The following is a 13,086-nucleotide window of genomic DNA, read 5'->3' on the forward strand; positions in this document are numbered from 1 at the left end:
GAAACAAGCAGATGTGAAACGTATGTATACACTGACACACGCAACAATTGCATAAGTTATCTTTTTGCATTTATGCACAGACTCAACAAAATTGCAGATATTAGAATATAAAGTGCATCTGAAAAACTTTCACCCATTTTCTGGCATCGCATCTACTAGTTGGCTTGTCAGATGAAAGATAATTAGGTAATAGTTGGAAGTCTTGAGGTTTAGACACACATAATTCAGTCTAGGTGTAGAATATCAGCCAAGATTTCTCTGCCTATCTATGCTACATTCCAGGAGCTGATCATATCAGCACTGCAGAAAAGATACTCACTTTCCATGTTGCAGCAGGAACATACCTTTGAAGACTATTTTGCTTAGAATTTTCTACCTCTGCTAAGATGATACAATATACTTCTCTGCCTGTTTGTCCATTGTACTGACCAGGCACAGAGTTTACTGATACAATTGTCTAGAATTCTCAAGATGAAAAGTACTTGTTGCCATACAAACAGAGAGCATTATGTTCAACATACAAATTGTGTGAGTGCACACAAACACACAAGCACACCAGAAGTGCCCAAGAAAATGAAACTGACAGCGAAAAAGAAGTTAAAGAATAGGGGTAGCTCATTAAAAAAGCAGAGAGAAGACTTAAAGAAAAGGGTGAAGAAGCAAAGCTGCTATACAATGAGGAGGTCAGAAGAAATCAAAGGGAGGCATGTTTAGTCTGGGGAAAAGATTGACAGAAGAGCTAGAATTCATCCTTTGCTTGAAATGGCCTCTGCTAAAACCTTTTTTGCTCCTTGCCTTAATCGCTTCCTGTCTTAGCTCCCACCATTCTTTTCTGGTGACCTTAGCAGATGTCTGCTTTGCTCAATAATTAAAAATGCATAAGTACCCATAATATTGCAACTACAATGCTCCTGCGAAGAGGGAACTTGCTTATGTACTCAATTACATTCCTGTGCCTGGTTTTGATCTTTGAATTAAAAACCCACCTGCCGTTACTGGTTTTTATTAGCCTTTCTTCATTCACTTAGTTTTGGCAGATATCCTTACCCAACTATCCAAAAGTATGTATTTGCCAGCCTGAAAGGACATAATCTGGTCCTGAACCTACTACCATATTTTTCCGTGTATAAGAATAGGGGTGTTTTTTTACCAAAAAAATAGGTTTAAAATTGTTGTTGTTGTTGTTTAGTCGTTTAGTCGTGTCTGACTCTTCGTGACCCCATGGACCATAGCACGCCAGGCACTCCTGTCTTGCACTGCCTCCCGCAGTTTGGTCAAACTCATGTTCGTAGCTTCAAGAACACTGTCCAACCATCCTGTCCTCTGTCCTCCCCTTCTCCTAGTGCCCTCAATCTTTCCCAACATCAGGGTCTTTTCCAAGGATTCCTCTCTTCTCATGAGGTGGCCAAAGTATTGGAGCCTCAGCTTCATGATCTGTCCTTCCAGTGAGCACTCAGGGCTGATTTCCTTAAGAATGGATAGGTTTGATCTTCTTGCAGTCTATGGGACTCTCAAGAGTCTCCTCCAGCACCATAATTCAAAAATTGGGGGTTGTCTTATACACGGGTAGTGCTGAGGGGTGTTTTCTTAATTAAGAGTCCCCAAAAATAGGGGGCGTTTTATACATAGGTGCGTCTTATACACGGAAAAATATGGTACTTTGGCCCCAGTACAGCCAAAGAGGGCCCAGTTCTCTCACTCAACTCCAGTGGGCTCAGCGTATGCTTCAAGGTGCTATCTGACTGAGGCCCATCTGGATTATACATTTAAAGAAGTTTAATACTACTTTGGCTTCCCCCCAAAGAATCTGGGGAACTGCAGTTTGTTAAGGATGCTGAGAGTTGTTAGGAGATCCCCTATTCTCCTCAGAAAGCTACAATTCTCGGAGTAGTTTAATAATCAATCTTCAGCTCTGTGAGGGAACTAACAACTCTCAGCATTCTTAAACTACAGTTCCCAAGATTCTTTAGGAGAAGCTAAGGCTGTTTAAAGTGGTATGATACCGCTTTAAACGTCTAGTGCAGATGGGACCCAGCAGACACAGCTTCACTGCTCTCTGGGCAATGCTTCCCTTTAAAGCAGCAATGTAGGCCAAGCAACAGTGGAGAGCATAGAAGACTACTATGTCCACAAGCTGGCAGCACAGAGCCTCTGGCTGCATACACATTATAAATTTAAAACAACCCCTCTCCGACCCCCAAAAAGAATCCTAAAAACTGTAGTTTACCCCCTCAATTCCCAGCACCCTTAAACCACAGTTCCCATAATTCTTGGAGGGGGGAATGCGCTTTAAATGTATGCTGTATACAGCCTCAATCTCCAGATCTAATTTGTGTGGGGGACTTTGCCTCTCTCAGAGCTCAAAATTAGCAGGACGCCAGGCACATTTTGTGCCTAAAAATTCTCCATTTGCAAACACCTCAAAAGGTCTGGGTGCCATTATTTGCACTTGGCTGTTACTCAAGGATTATGCAAATGTTATGTGCCTTGAAGCCTCAAAGTATACCTTAAGGATAGACAATATGTTAAGGAGTTTAACAATAAAGAGTAGTGCAGGCTTCCTCAACCTAGGCCCTCCAGATGTTTTTGGCCTACAACTCCCATGATCCCTAGCTAGCAGGACCAGTGGTCAGGGATGATGGGAACTGTAGTCTCAAAACATTTGAAGGGCCAAGGTTGAGGAAGCCTGGAGTAGTGTGTTTTGAAAACTGAAGTATGGTATCAATATTTTTATTGTATACATCAAATTAAACACATAATAGCAATTTCTGTTTAAAATGTGGCATTAACCATGTGTCATATATGTGATTTGCGTATTAGTTCATACTCATCAAAATAATAAATAAAAAGTGTTGCTGACCCCCCACAAATGGCGACTAGATATTCAGCAGGAAAAAGGAGCCTTTTATTTAAAATGCATCTCTGGGTTATTTGTGGGGCATAGGAATTCATTCATTTCCCCACACACACATAGTCCGGCCCCCTACAAGGTCTGAGGGACAGTGGACCCGCCCCCTGCTGAAAAGGTTTGCTGACCTCTGCTCTACACAAACTCAACAGCAGCTTTTGCTCCAACCAGTTTTGCTTCAAAAGGTGTTTATTCCCCCACCACAAACACACAAGGGTTATCTGCCTAAATAATGTTATTGCCAAATAGGACAAGGAAGATAAACTGTTGGAACAGCTTGGCCACAAGATCAAAGCACAACGCTTTGCAAGAACTCAGCTCCTCCACAGGCTAACTAAAATAATAAGCCAAGCTATTTAACATTCAGCAAGATACCCTGTAAGTGTGAGTGTAATGGAGCAGGACAGATTTAGGCTTATCCTTCAAATATAGCCATAGAAAGGACAGATTTAGTCTTATCCTTCAAATATAGCCATAGAAAGCAGGGGCTTTCAAAGTGGCCTTTGTTGATGACCACAGGCATGGCAGCTAATATACTGTACATGGTGTGGCCCTTATCAGTGGTTCACCCTATCCAGAGCGTTCCTCTTTGACCTTACAACTCCAGAGGGTAGACTCCCCATCACTAGTTCTGCCGCACTGCTCACTTCTGCCCCTTCTGCTGTCAGCTTCTGCTCTTGTTGCTGCCATGCCCTTCCTGACTCTTTGCTCCACCACTTTTCTTCCTGTTTGGCCCCTGTAACTTACCGGTAGCAACTATGCCAAACTACCCTTGAGATTACAACTGGGAAGCCATTTGAAAGTGTCAAGTATTTTGCAGCACAATTCTAGCAATTTCTATTTGCAAACCTACTTTTCTAAAGAGATGGTCTAGTGCTACTAGGTATAATATCCATTTAATGTCAGACAAAATTAATACGGGGCAACATAATGGTGTAAAAGAGGAATATACCACACACTATACCTATGCCTTGTTTTGCCTTTGTTCAACTGTATCAAGCAGAAATTGCTGGGCAATTACTGCTGTGTTTTGCAGCCTGTAAAAAGTACATTCTCAATACACTAAAAAGCGACAAAGAAATTTTCTTCCAGCTCAAGTTTAAAAGCCTTGCCCAAAATTGTAGGGTGCCATGTTTTCCCCAATGTCTGAAAAAGCATGCCATTTAATTCCCAGCCTTAGCACTGAACTTGATTCAACTGTCAACTGAGACTCTCTTGTGCTGCAAGCCAACGTAGTCTTGTCAACGGTTATCCGCCATAATTTTTGTTTCTGTTAGATACTAGATACCAGATGAGACCAGACTCAAACAAGGTAATGTTTATAGATAACAGAAACAATTTTGAGGAATCAGTATGTAATTTAGGATAGCAATGCTACTGCTCAAAAAAAGAGTAGAGGTCACTATGCTATCCTCTCTGGCACTTCAATATTAAATAATTTTTTGGGAAGTTAAGTGTACTGATTCTACAGCCTGTTCACATATGCTGCTTATTGTGAAGGTGCAAGCATCCTGTTACTCCACCCCCATGCCTGCTGCTGCTATGCAGCCAGAAATGAAGCTGTAGAATGGCTTTGCATTACTTCTGAATCTGGACCTCTCTCCCCCCAAGCACACACTTTTTTCTAGGGATGGTTGCTCTTTTATCGTCTATATGTACCTTTATAGTTAATGATGAGTTAAACCTTTGTCCCACATTATTGTCCGGCTTCTCTTAATGCTTCACAAGACTCATAAATTTGGTATTTTAATTGCACCTTTATGTGAGTCATGATAAACATTCACAATCAGCAAGTCAGTATGCTGCTGCCAAACCTTACTCAATTATCCATGTTCTTGGATGTAAGGAGTAATTGATACTTTCCCCAGCTTTCTTCCAAACATATTGAAAACTGAATTCTGACAACCTGCACAATTAATGCAAAATATACTCCTAGGCTTATAGGGTCAAGTGGATCCAGGATCCCTACATTGGCTGTTACATTCTAAAATGTTCTAAAACACCCTCCCAGTGTAAAGGAATATCCCTGCTGAGAAGAAAACTTCCAAGGAATGCTATCTACCATCCAGTGGAATCTAGCAGCATAAAGATAGATAAAATATACAATTCAAGGAAAGCAAACCATAATCTACTTCTAAATCATCATGATCTGAGTGGAATAGTTTTAGAGCAACTTTGCTGGCCTGGTTGGTTTTCCTGTAGCTCCATCCTCTGGCTAAAACTGAGAGGCAACACACAGGCAAAATTCCTTGTTTGACACCAGAAGTTCACAACTCACTGCAGACTCAACAATTGATCTGCCACAGTAGCAAAAATGGTTTAACTCTTTCCATTTGAATATAGCTATTTTCACTGCTGTGCTACCAGAAGCATGTCCTACACTTCCTTGTAGGAAAAGGGATTAGAAACCACAGTTGAGGCTGTTTGCATTTGGAGAGATCAAAGCTGTAAAAATGCAACAGTTCTATTCACAGGGAAAAATTCAGACCAAGGCAGCAAGTGGGGGGGGGGGATCATCCCTTAATTCCACTAGGATGTTTATGTCTCATGATCCCTCTGATCTATAAGCCTGGCTGTGATTTTCTAACCTGCAATGTTAAACATACTATGCCCACAAAGAAACAAGCTCTATGCAATTACAGTGGAAATAAAAAAATTACTGGTAATAAACACTATATTTCTGAATGAACTCTGTTGTTAGAACTGCAAAAATCTAACAAGCACTACTTAGAACTTGGTATTAAACCAGTCACTTAAAAAAATAAATCACAATGCTTGAGGTTTCATTTTATAGATATATATATATATATGAAAGGGAGAAGTGCTAACATGGGGGGGGGGAGGAGATGCCCAAAGTCACTTTTTTCTGGACCTCTGGTTCCCATGTATGGTACAGTGGTACCTCGGTTTATGAACACAATTGGTTCCGGAAGTCTGTTCATAAACTGAAGCGTTCATAAACTGAAGCGAACTTTCCCATTGAAAGTAATGGAAAGTGGATTAATCTGTTCCAGACAGTCCGCGGAGTACTTAAACTGAAGCGTTCATAAACTGAAGCAAACTTTCCCATTGAAAGTAATGGAAAGTGGATTAATCTGTTCCAGACGGGTCCGCGGAGTACTTAAACTGAAGCGTTCATAAACTGAAGCATGGGTGTAATTGGTTCCGGAAGTCTGTTCATAAACTGAAGCATTCATAAACTGAAGAGAACTTTCCCATTGAAAGTAATGGAAGGTGAATAAATCCGTTCCAGATGGGTCCGCGGCGTTCATAAACTGAAAATTCATAAACCGAGGTGTTCATAAACCGAGGTTCCACTGTATTTATATAAAAATAAGTTCCACTGGATTGATTTTAGTGGGCATAAATGCACTTAACACAATCCTGGACTGAGGTCAGAAATTACAACAGCATCTGCATCTTTAACAGTGCTAGGATTTAGCAACATTTAAACTAAATTACACAGTAATTTTTATTTAATGACTTTATGGTGCCCTTCAGATGTCATTGATCTATAATTCCCATAATTTATTGCCCACTGGCCATGCTGGCTGGGAATGATGAGAGGTGATGCCCAAATACAGCTGGAGAGCACCAGGCTGAATAAGGCTGCATCATGCACATTTGATGAATCTCTTTTTCCTTACCTCTGACGGCACAAAGGGCAGCATTAAGGGCGGCAGTGGAGGCTTCTTCAGTTCTTCACATTTTCTCTTTTTACATATCCTGTGACTAGTTTTGCGTTTCCTGCAACAGCTGCATTCTTCACAGTTAGTTTTCCGCAAACATGGCTCGCACACCCCACAACGCCTTCGCTTCTTCTTCTCTAGCACAGGTTGCAAAGATGCAAGCGAGACAGGAAGACCGCCAGTTGGGTTCCCACAGGAGGCAGTCTCTGAAACTGCAACTAGATTAGCACCACATTTCCCAATGTCCTGAATGGGGTTCACAACAGTCCCACCACTTTCCAACTGCATCAATGGATCCTGAGGTTTTGGAATGGATTCATCTAGCACAACTGTCTTGGTATCTGCGTCCTCTGCAGCAGCTGATGGAGGCCCTGATTTAGCATCTTCAGACAAGTTTGGAAAACTTTCCTTAAAGATGTCGCTGCTTACCAGAACGGAATCTGCTGTACTTTCTAGGTCGAGGGGTGCAACAGGCACAGCACCTGAATCTAAAGTGAAAGTTTCTACGGCAATCTTTTTAAGTGTCTGCTCAAGATCTCCCAATATAAAACTAGTCAAAGAGGTATTAGAAACCTGTTCACATGCCAACATGTCATTTGTTTGGTCACATTCTAAATAAAGTTGCCTGGAGTTGAAATAAGAATCAAGTGCTTTTCTGCTTAGCTCCAGTTCCAAGTCCTTTGGTAAATGAGATTCCACACGAAGGCCTGGATCTTTTAAACAGCCTTCTGATTCAGAGATGCAGCACGATGCAGGTTCTACTTCTTGAATAGTAGGCTCAGGATCCTGATTGAGCTGAGACCCTTGTAACACACATGGGTCATCTAAATGCAATTTTGAGATCAATTCGGAGGTAATCAAAATGGCAGCATCAGGATCACCATCAGTTAGCACCAAATCACAGGTAGTTTTGGAGTGAGTGTCTGTGGAAAACTCTGACCTTTCTACAAGTTCCTTTGAGTTTGCTTCCGAGGAAAGACTTAATGCGGAATCGGAATGTGAACAGGTATACTGTTTGGGGGCAGGAGACGTATCCAAACAACTCTCAAAATGTGATTTCACAAATGCTCCCGAGTCATTCTCTTCATGTACCTTTCTAGGAATAGCAGAATCAAGATGAAAATGTGCAGGGGCAAGTTGAGTGAAATTTTCTTCACAGGTAGTCGGAGGCAAATATTTCAGAACCTGCTCTGTGGGCGCAGGTTCTGTGCACTTGCATGCCTCCTTTAATATCTCTGGATTTTGGGTACCTGGTACATCACCATTAGAAGCAGAAATGCCTTCTTCAGAAGGTGTCTCTCCCTTTTTGGCTTGACTTTCACAATCAGAGCAGTAGCCCCCTTCTGGATCACACAGATCCTCCTCCTCCTCCTCCTCCTCCTCCTCCTCCTCCTCCTCCTCCTCCTCCTCCTCCTCCTCCTCCTCCTCCTCCGGAGAAGATAAAGCACCAACCTGGTTTAAATCCCTTCCAGCCTCTTCTGCTTCTTTCCTTTCTAATACACAAGAGGTTCTTGATTCAGGCTTCTCTCTTCTCCCCCCACTTTTCCCTGGGCTAGCTTTAGTTGCTCGCATGATTGTTGGCGTCTGGAACAGTCTATGGGGAAACTGTTTCCTGCGAAGAGTCATGGTAAAGCCATTGTAGCTCAAAGGAGGCTGGTTATGAAACAGAACATTATCAGTTAACCCCAGATCCATCCAAGATGTTCCAGACAAGGCTTTGGTGACGCTGCTCCTGAGAAATCTGCATGTTGCATTCAGTGGTGGTTTCTCTTCCTGTGTTTTTTTCTTGCTGTCATTCTTTCCTTCCAGGTGCTTTTTGCAGTTTGCTGAACTTTCTGCTTTTGGAGAAGTTTTCTTGGCATCTTTTGTTACTTGGCAAGATTTCTTTTTGACTGGGCTTGATTTCTTTTTGCTTCTCTCTTCCTTTTTAACTGATCGTGAAGATCTGGCATCACGAGCCATCTCTGTCAAGCAGCAGATGTGCAACTAGGAGTGGACTTAAAGATCATGGAGTCTTGTAAATGGTCTTCAGTTCAGCAGAAGCCAGCATATTCACCTGCGTAGTCCTTGTAGAGCACAGAGCTGAAATAGAAGATAGGAGTTTAAGATTATTATGGATGATTATATTTACATTGTTGTTGTTGTTGTTGTTGTTACATAGAACCCCGAAAAGCACTATCTTTACACTATTTCTCTGCATTCTTACAGATTGGGAAGAGGGAAGCTGAGTGACATTATCTTGCCTAATGCTGCCTAGAGAATTCATGGCACAGAAAATATGTTAGCTAGGGGCTTCCTGGTCCAGAGCTCAGTCTCTTTGGCCACTAGGCTACAGTGGCACAGTGTCTAAAAGTCACTAACAAGTTAGCATTGTGAGTGGAAAGGGCCATAACTCAGTGGTAGAGCACATGTTATGTAATCAAAAAATCCCAGCTTCAATCCTCGGCATTTCCAGGTATTGCTGGAAAGATTCCTGTCCAAAACCCTGGAGCTCTTCTGCTAGTCTGTGGACAATATAGAGTTAGATGGACCAACAGCCTGATCCGATACAAGGCAGCACCTTATGTTTAAACAAGTTTATTCAAATGCTCAACTAAAACACAGTACACTTGTAAAACAGCTGCTACATTTTATGTAATATTCCAAAACTGCTTAGAACATTTTGAGTTGTCCTCGAACTTTGATCCTGTTTGCATTCGATATTACAGTATATTGATTTCCTCATACTACCAATACAAATTTATTCAAAATAACCGCATCCAAAATTTGACAGAATAGCCTCAATATCGGGATCTACAGTAAGCTTGCAATTAATATGTGGGTTACGTTCTAGAGATTGTGCCTAAAGCCAAAATCGTGCATACTCAAAATACATTGGGTACAATGATGGATGGGCTTGGCACAACTTTTTCCCGGATGCCCGCCCCCTTTTATTTATTTTTAAATTGCCAAGCATGTAAAGCTGAATGTGCATAAGTTAAACATGTGTTAAGTTGCTGACTCACTGTATTTCATTTCCCAAATGTTTCTCTTTAATCTTAGCAACATTTCCTTTCAGACCTACATTTTCAGACCTAAAACAGGTTTGAGCTTATGCATGTTTACTCATAAGTAAATGCCACTTGAACTCAGTGGAATTGCTACCAACTAAGCATGCAAAGGATTGTAGACCTAAAATCTTGTACATTTCCCCCAGGATTTCCCCCCAGAAATTATTAACTTCCCTGCCACCTCACCAACAGTGATAAAATCCCTGCACACTTTGAAGAAAGCTAGGGATATCCCTATTGTATTTTAGGCATGCTCTTTTGTTTTGTTTTGTTTAAACCCACTCTAAAATATGTGCTGCAGTGATTCATTGTGATGGGAAGCAAGACTCTGAGGAGTTTGGAAAAGTATGAGCACATTTAAATAATGCCAACAAGAAAGATTAAAGGGAGGAGGGGGAAATGTCATGTATCGTGCTACCCAGCTAAGTTAGATGTATTCTAGAGTCCAACAGTGCAACCCTATGAAAACTTATCAGAAAGTCTCATTGTCCTCAGTGAAACTTGCTTCTGAGTAGACATGTACGGGAGGGCATTGTAAATCCAGCTTATCGGAACAGGATGACTGGGTATACAGGTTACAACTACCACATAGTCACATAGTCACATTCACCCACTGATTTGTGTGCTAACAATTCATCTGGTGTTGAGCTTTTGATGGCTCACCATGCATATCCAATGACATTAAATACCATTACAAGCCTCTTGTGCATCAACATTTGCATTAATAAAAACCACTCCATGCGAGGAGCTGCCACATCAAGAGTCCTCATGTGAGAGCAATTTATAGTAGCTGCAATGTGGTAATCATTATGCTTGTTCCAACCATCGGGTGTGCAGAGCTTCTTTTGGATGTGCCAAGGAATTGCACACTTCCCCTTATTTTTCATATGGCTTTCTGCAATACACTTTTTATTGCACAGTTTTCTCTTCAATAGCGGAACCCTTCCACATGGAATTCACAAACACTCATCACATGCCTTAAAATACTATGTACAGACATATATATGCAGCAAATTTATGTGGAACAAAACAGTTCCATTTCCACCTAAAGATGTTGAGCACAAGAATCCAGCTGGAGCTGATTCCCAAAGAAACAAATGTACAGTGGTACCTCGATTTAAGTACACAATTGGTTCCGGAAGTCTGTACTTAACCTGAAACGAACTTTCCCATTGAAAGTAATGGAAAGTGGATTAATCCGTTCCAGACGGGTCCGGGGAGTACTTAAACTGAAAGTACTCAAACCGAAGCGTACTTAAACCGAGGTATGACTGTAAAAGGATACATAGCACAATCTTACGTAGGTTTACTTGGAAGAGAAATCCCACTGAGTTGAATGGAGTTTAATGCTGTCAAATGTAGCTTTTCTGGACTGAGCAGGATGAAGAAGAGGAAGAATTGCTATGTAACCAGTAGGTGCTATAGATTCGCAAGTGCCCGCATCGCTATTATACAGTATTTGTCACCTAAAATACTATTCTTCAAAGCCCTATTAATCATCCATATTTGAACAAGGTACTCATTAGAATTGCTCAAAAGCATTGCAACCAATGCTGTGAACTGTTGAGAACTGACACTGTTTTTGATAGCTTTCCCAACTTAAACACATCTTCTGCAATTGCTATGTGTAAAAGGTAAAGGGACCCCTGACCATTAGGTCCAGTCGTGGACAACTCTGGGGTTGTGGCACTCATCTCACTTTATTGGCCAAGGGAGCCAGCGTACAACTTCCGGGTCATGTGGCCAGCATAACTAATCTGCTTCTGGCGAACCAGAGCAGCGCACAGAAACGTCGTTTACCTTACCGCCAGAGCGGTACCTATTTATCTACTTGCACTTGGACGTGATTTCGAACTGCTAGGTTGGCAGGAACAGGGACCGAGCAACAAGAGCTCACCCCGTCGCAGGGATTCAAACCGCCGACCTTCTGATTGGCAAGCCCTAGGCTCTGTGGTTTAGACCACAGCGCTATGTGTAGTTATGACAATTATTCTTGCATCTTACTAATGTATAGGAAACTGCCTTATACTGCGTCAGACCATTGGTCCATCTAACTCAGCATTGTCTACAATGACCAGCTGTGGTTCTACAAGATTTCAGGCAGCAGACATTCTCAGCTGTACCTGGAGATGCCAGGGACTTAATCTGGGTCCTTCTGCATGTAAAAGAGATGCTCCAACAATAAGCTATGGCCCTTCCTCATGGTCCTGCAATGACCACTTTCAAACAATACAATTTACAAGATCACTATCCATTGCAACTTGACACAGATATTTAAGAAGGATGACGAAGATGAAGACAACTTCCACAACCCTCCATGCTGCATATGTGCTTTTGGCTCAGCCTCAGACACATCGCCCATGCATTCCAGTGCCAAAATTTAGAAGCCCTTCAAGTGTCCAGAAAATGTGGCAGTCCAAAGAACAAGACAACCAGAACACTGGCCTGCAATATGACAAAATTTAACAAGAATTTAATGATGCGAAAATTTATTTAATTAAGTGAGGGAGAGGAATACAATTTCTCCCCCTTAAATAGAAGAGCACTTGAACAATGAAGACAGACACAAGGGGGTTGAGAAATCCCCTTCCTGTAAGAATATTGGTCAGGAACTGCAAAGATAAGAAAGCTCTAGCTCCAAGGCTACTGAAGAAGGAAGCAAGCTCTTGGTCCCTTCCAACAAATGGATAACTCTTTCTCATATGTTACCTTGTTGTATTACAACCTGAACTACGTATTTAAACTGCACACCCAGAATGATTTCCAGTTGTATACAACATTAAGGTGGCTAGGAATTTAATGTAATAATTCCCAGAGTTTGATGGAGGCAGTATAATCCTGGCAAATGCTTATCTCATCAAGATAAAAACTAGAATCCTCCCTACTCTTGAGGAACTTTCTCGCAAGTGTAGTACAGTGGTGCCTCGCTTAACGAACGTCCTGCTTAACGAAATTTCCGCTTAACTAAAGGATTTTTTGAGCAGAGGTTGCTTCGCTAGACGAATGCGTTTTCGTCTAGCGAATCGCGGTTTCCCATAGGAATGCATTGAAATTCAATTAATGCGTTCCTATGGGCAAAAAACAATTCGAAAAAAATTCAATGCATTCCTATGGGACTCGCTAGACGATTTTTTTCGTTATAAGAAAAGACCCGTGGAACGAATTAAATTCGTCTAGCGAGGCACCACTGTATTTCAATGCTGCTTAGCAACTGTTTATAGGTAGGCATTTGTTTTGCATGCATAATCCGGAATATCCAGATACCAAAACATTTCTTGCTCCTTCTTTGCTCCAGACTAAATGCTTTGAGCACTGCACCTACACTTTCCTATGCCCTGACCCTCAATACACTGGCCCCAATTCAGTGTATCATAGATTCAGATGGATCTTATGCATGCATATTGAGATGCTATCTGCTCTACCCCAGATTCTGTGAGGA

General features: G+C 41.6%; 1 protein-coding gene across 1 annotated transcript in view; it reads right to left on the bottom strand.

Annotated features, from left to right (window-relative positions):
• TET1 (tet methylcytosine dioxygenase 1) overlaps window positions 1–13,086 on the bottom strand; it is a 79,792-nt gene that overhangs the window by 60,179 nt on the left and 6,527 nt on the right. The window contains exons 2-3 of the mRNA XM_060274942.1: window positions 8,050–8,679; window positions 6,556–8,001 (exon numbers count right to left, since the gene is read on the bottom strand). Coding sequence (XP_060130925.1) covers window positions 6,556–8,001; window positions 8,050–8,559 — 1,956 coding nt within the window. The 5' untranslated portion in view covers window positions 8,560–8,679. The remainder of the gene's footprint in view (window positions 1–6,555; window positions 8,002–8,049; window positions 8,680–13,086) is intronic.

This window comes from Zootoca vivipara, chromosome 5, assembly GCF_963506605.1.
Source record: "Zootoca vivipara chromosome 5, rZooViv1.1, whole genome shotgun sequence".
Lineage (NCBI taxonomy): Eukaryota > Metazoa > Chordata > Lepidosauria > Squamata > Lacertidae > Zootoca > Zootoca vivipara.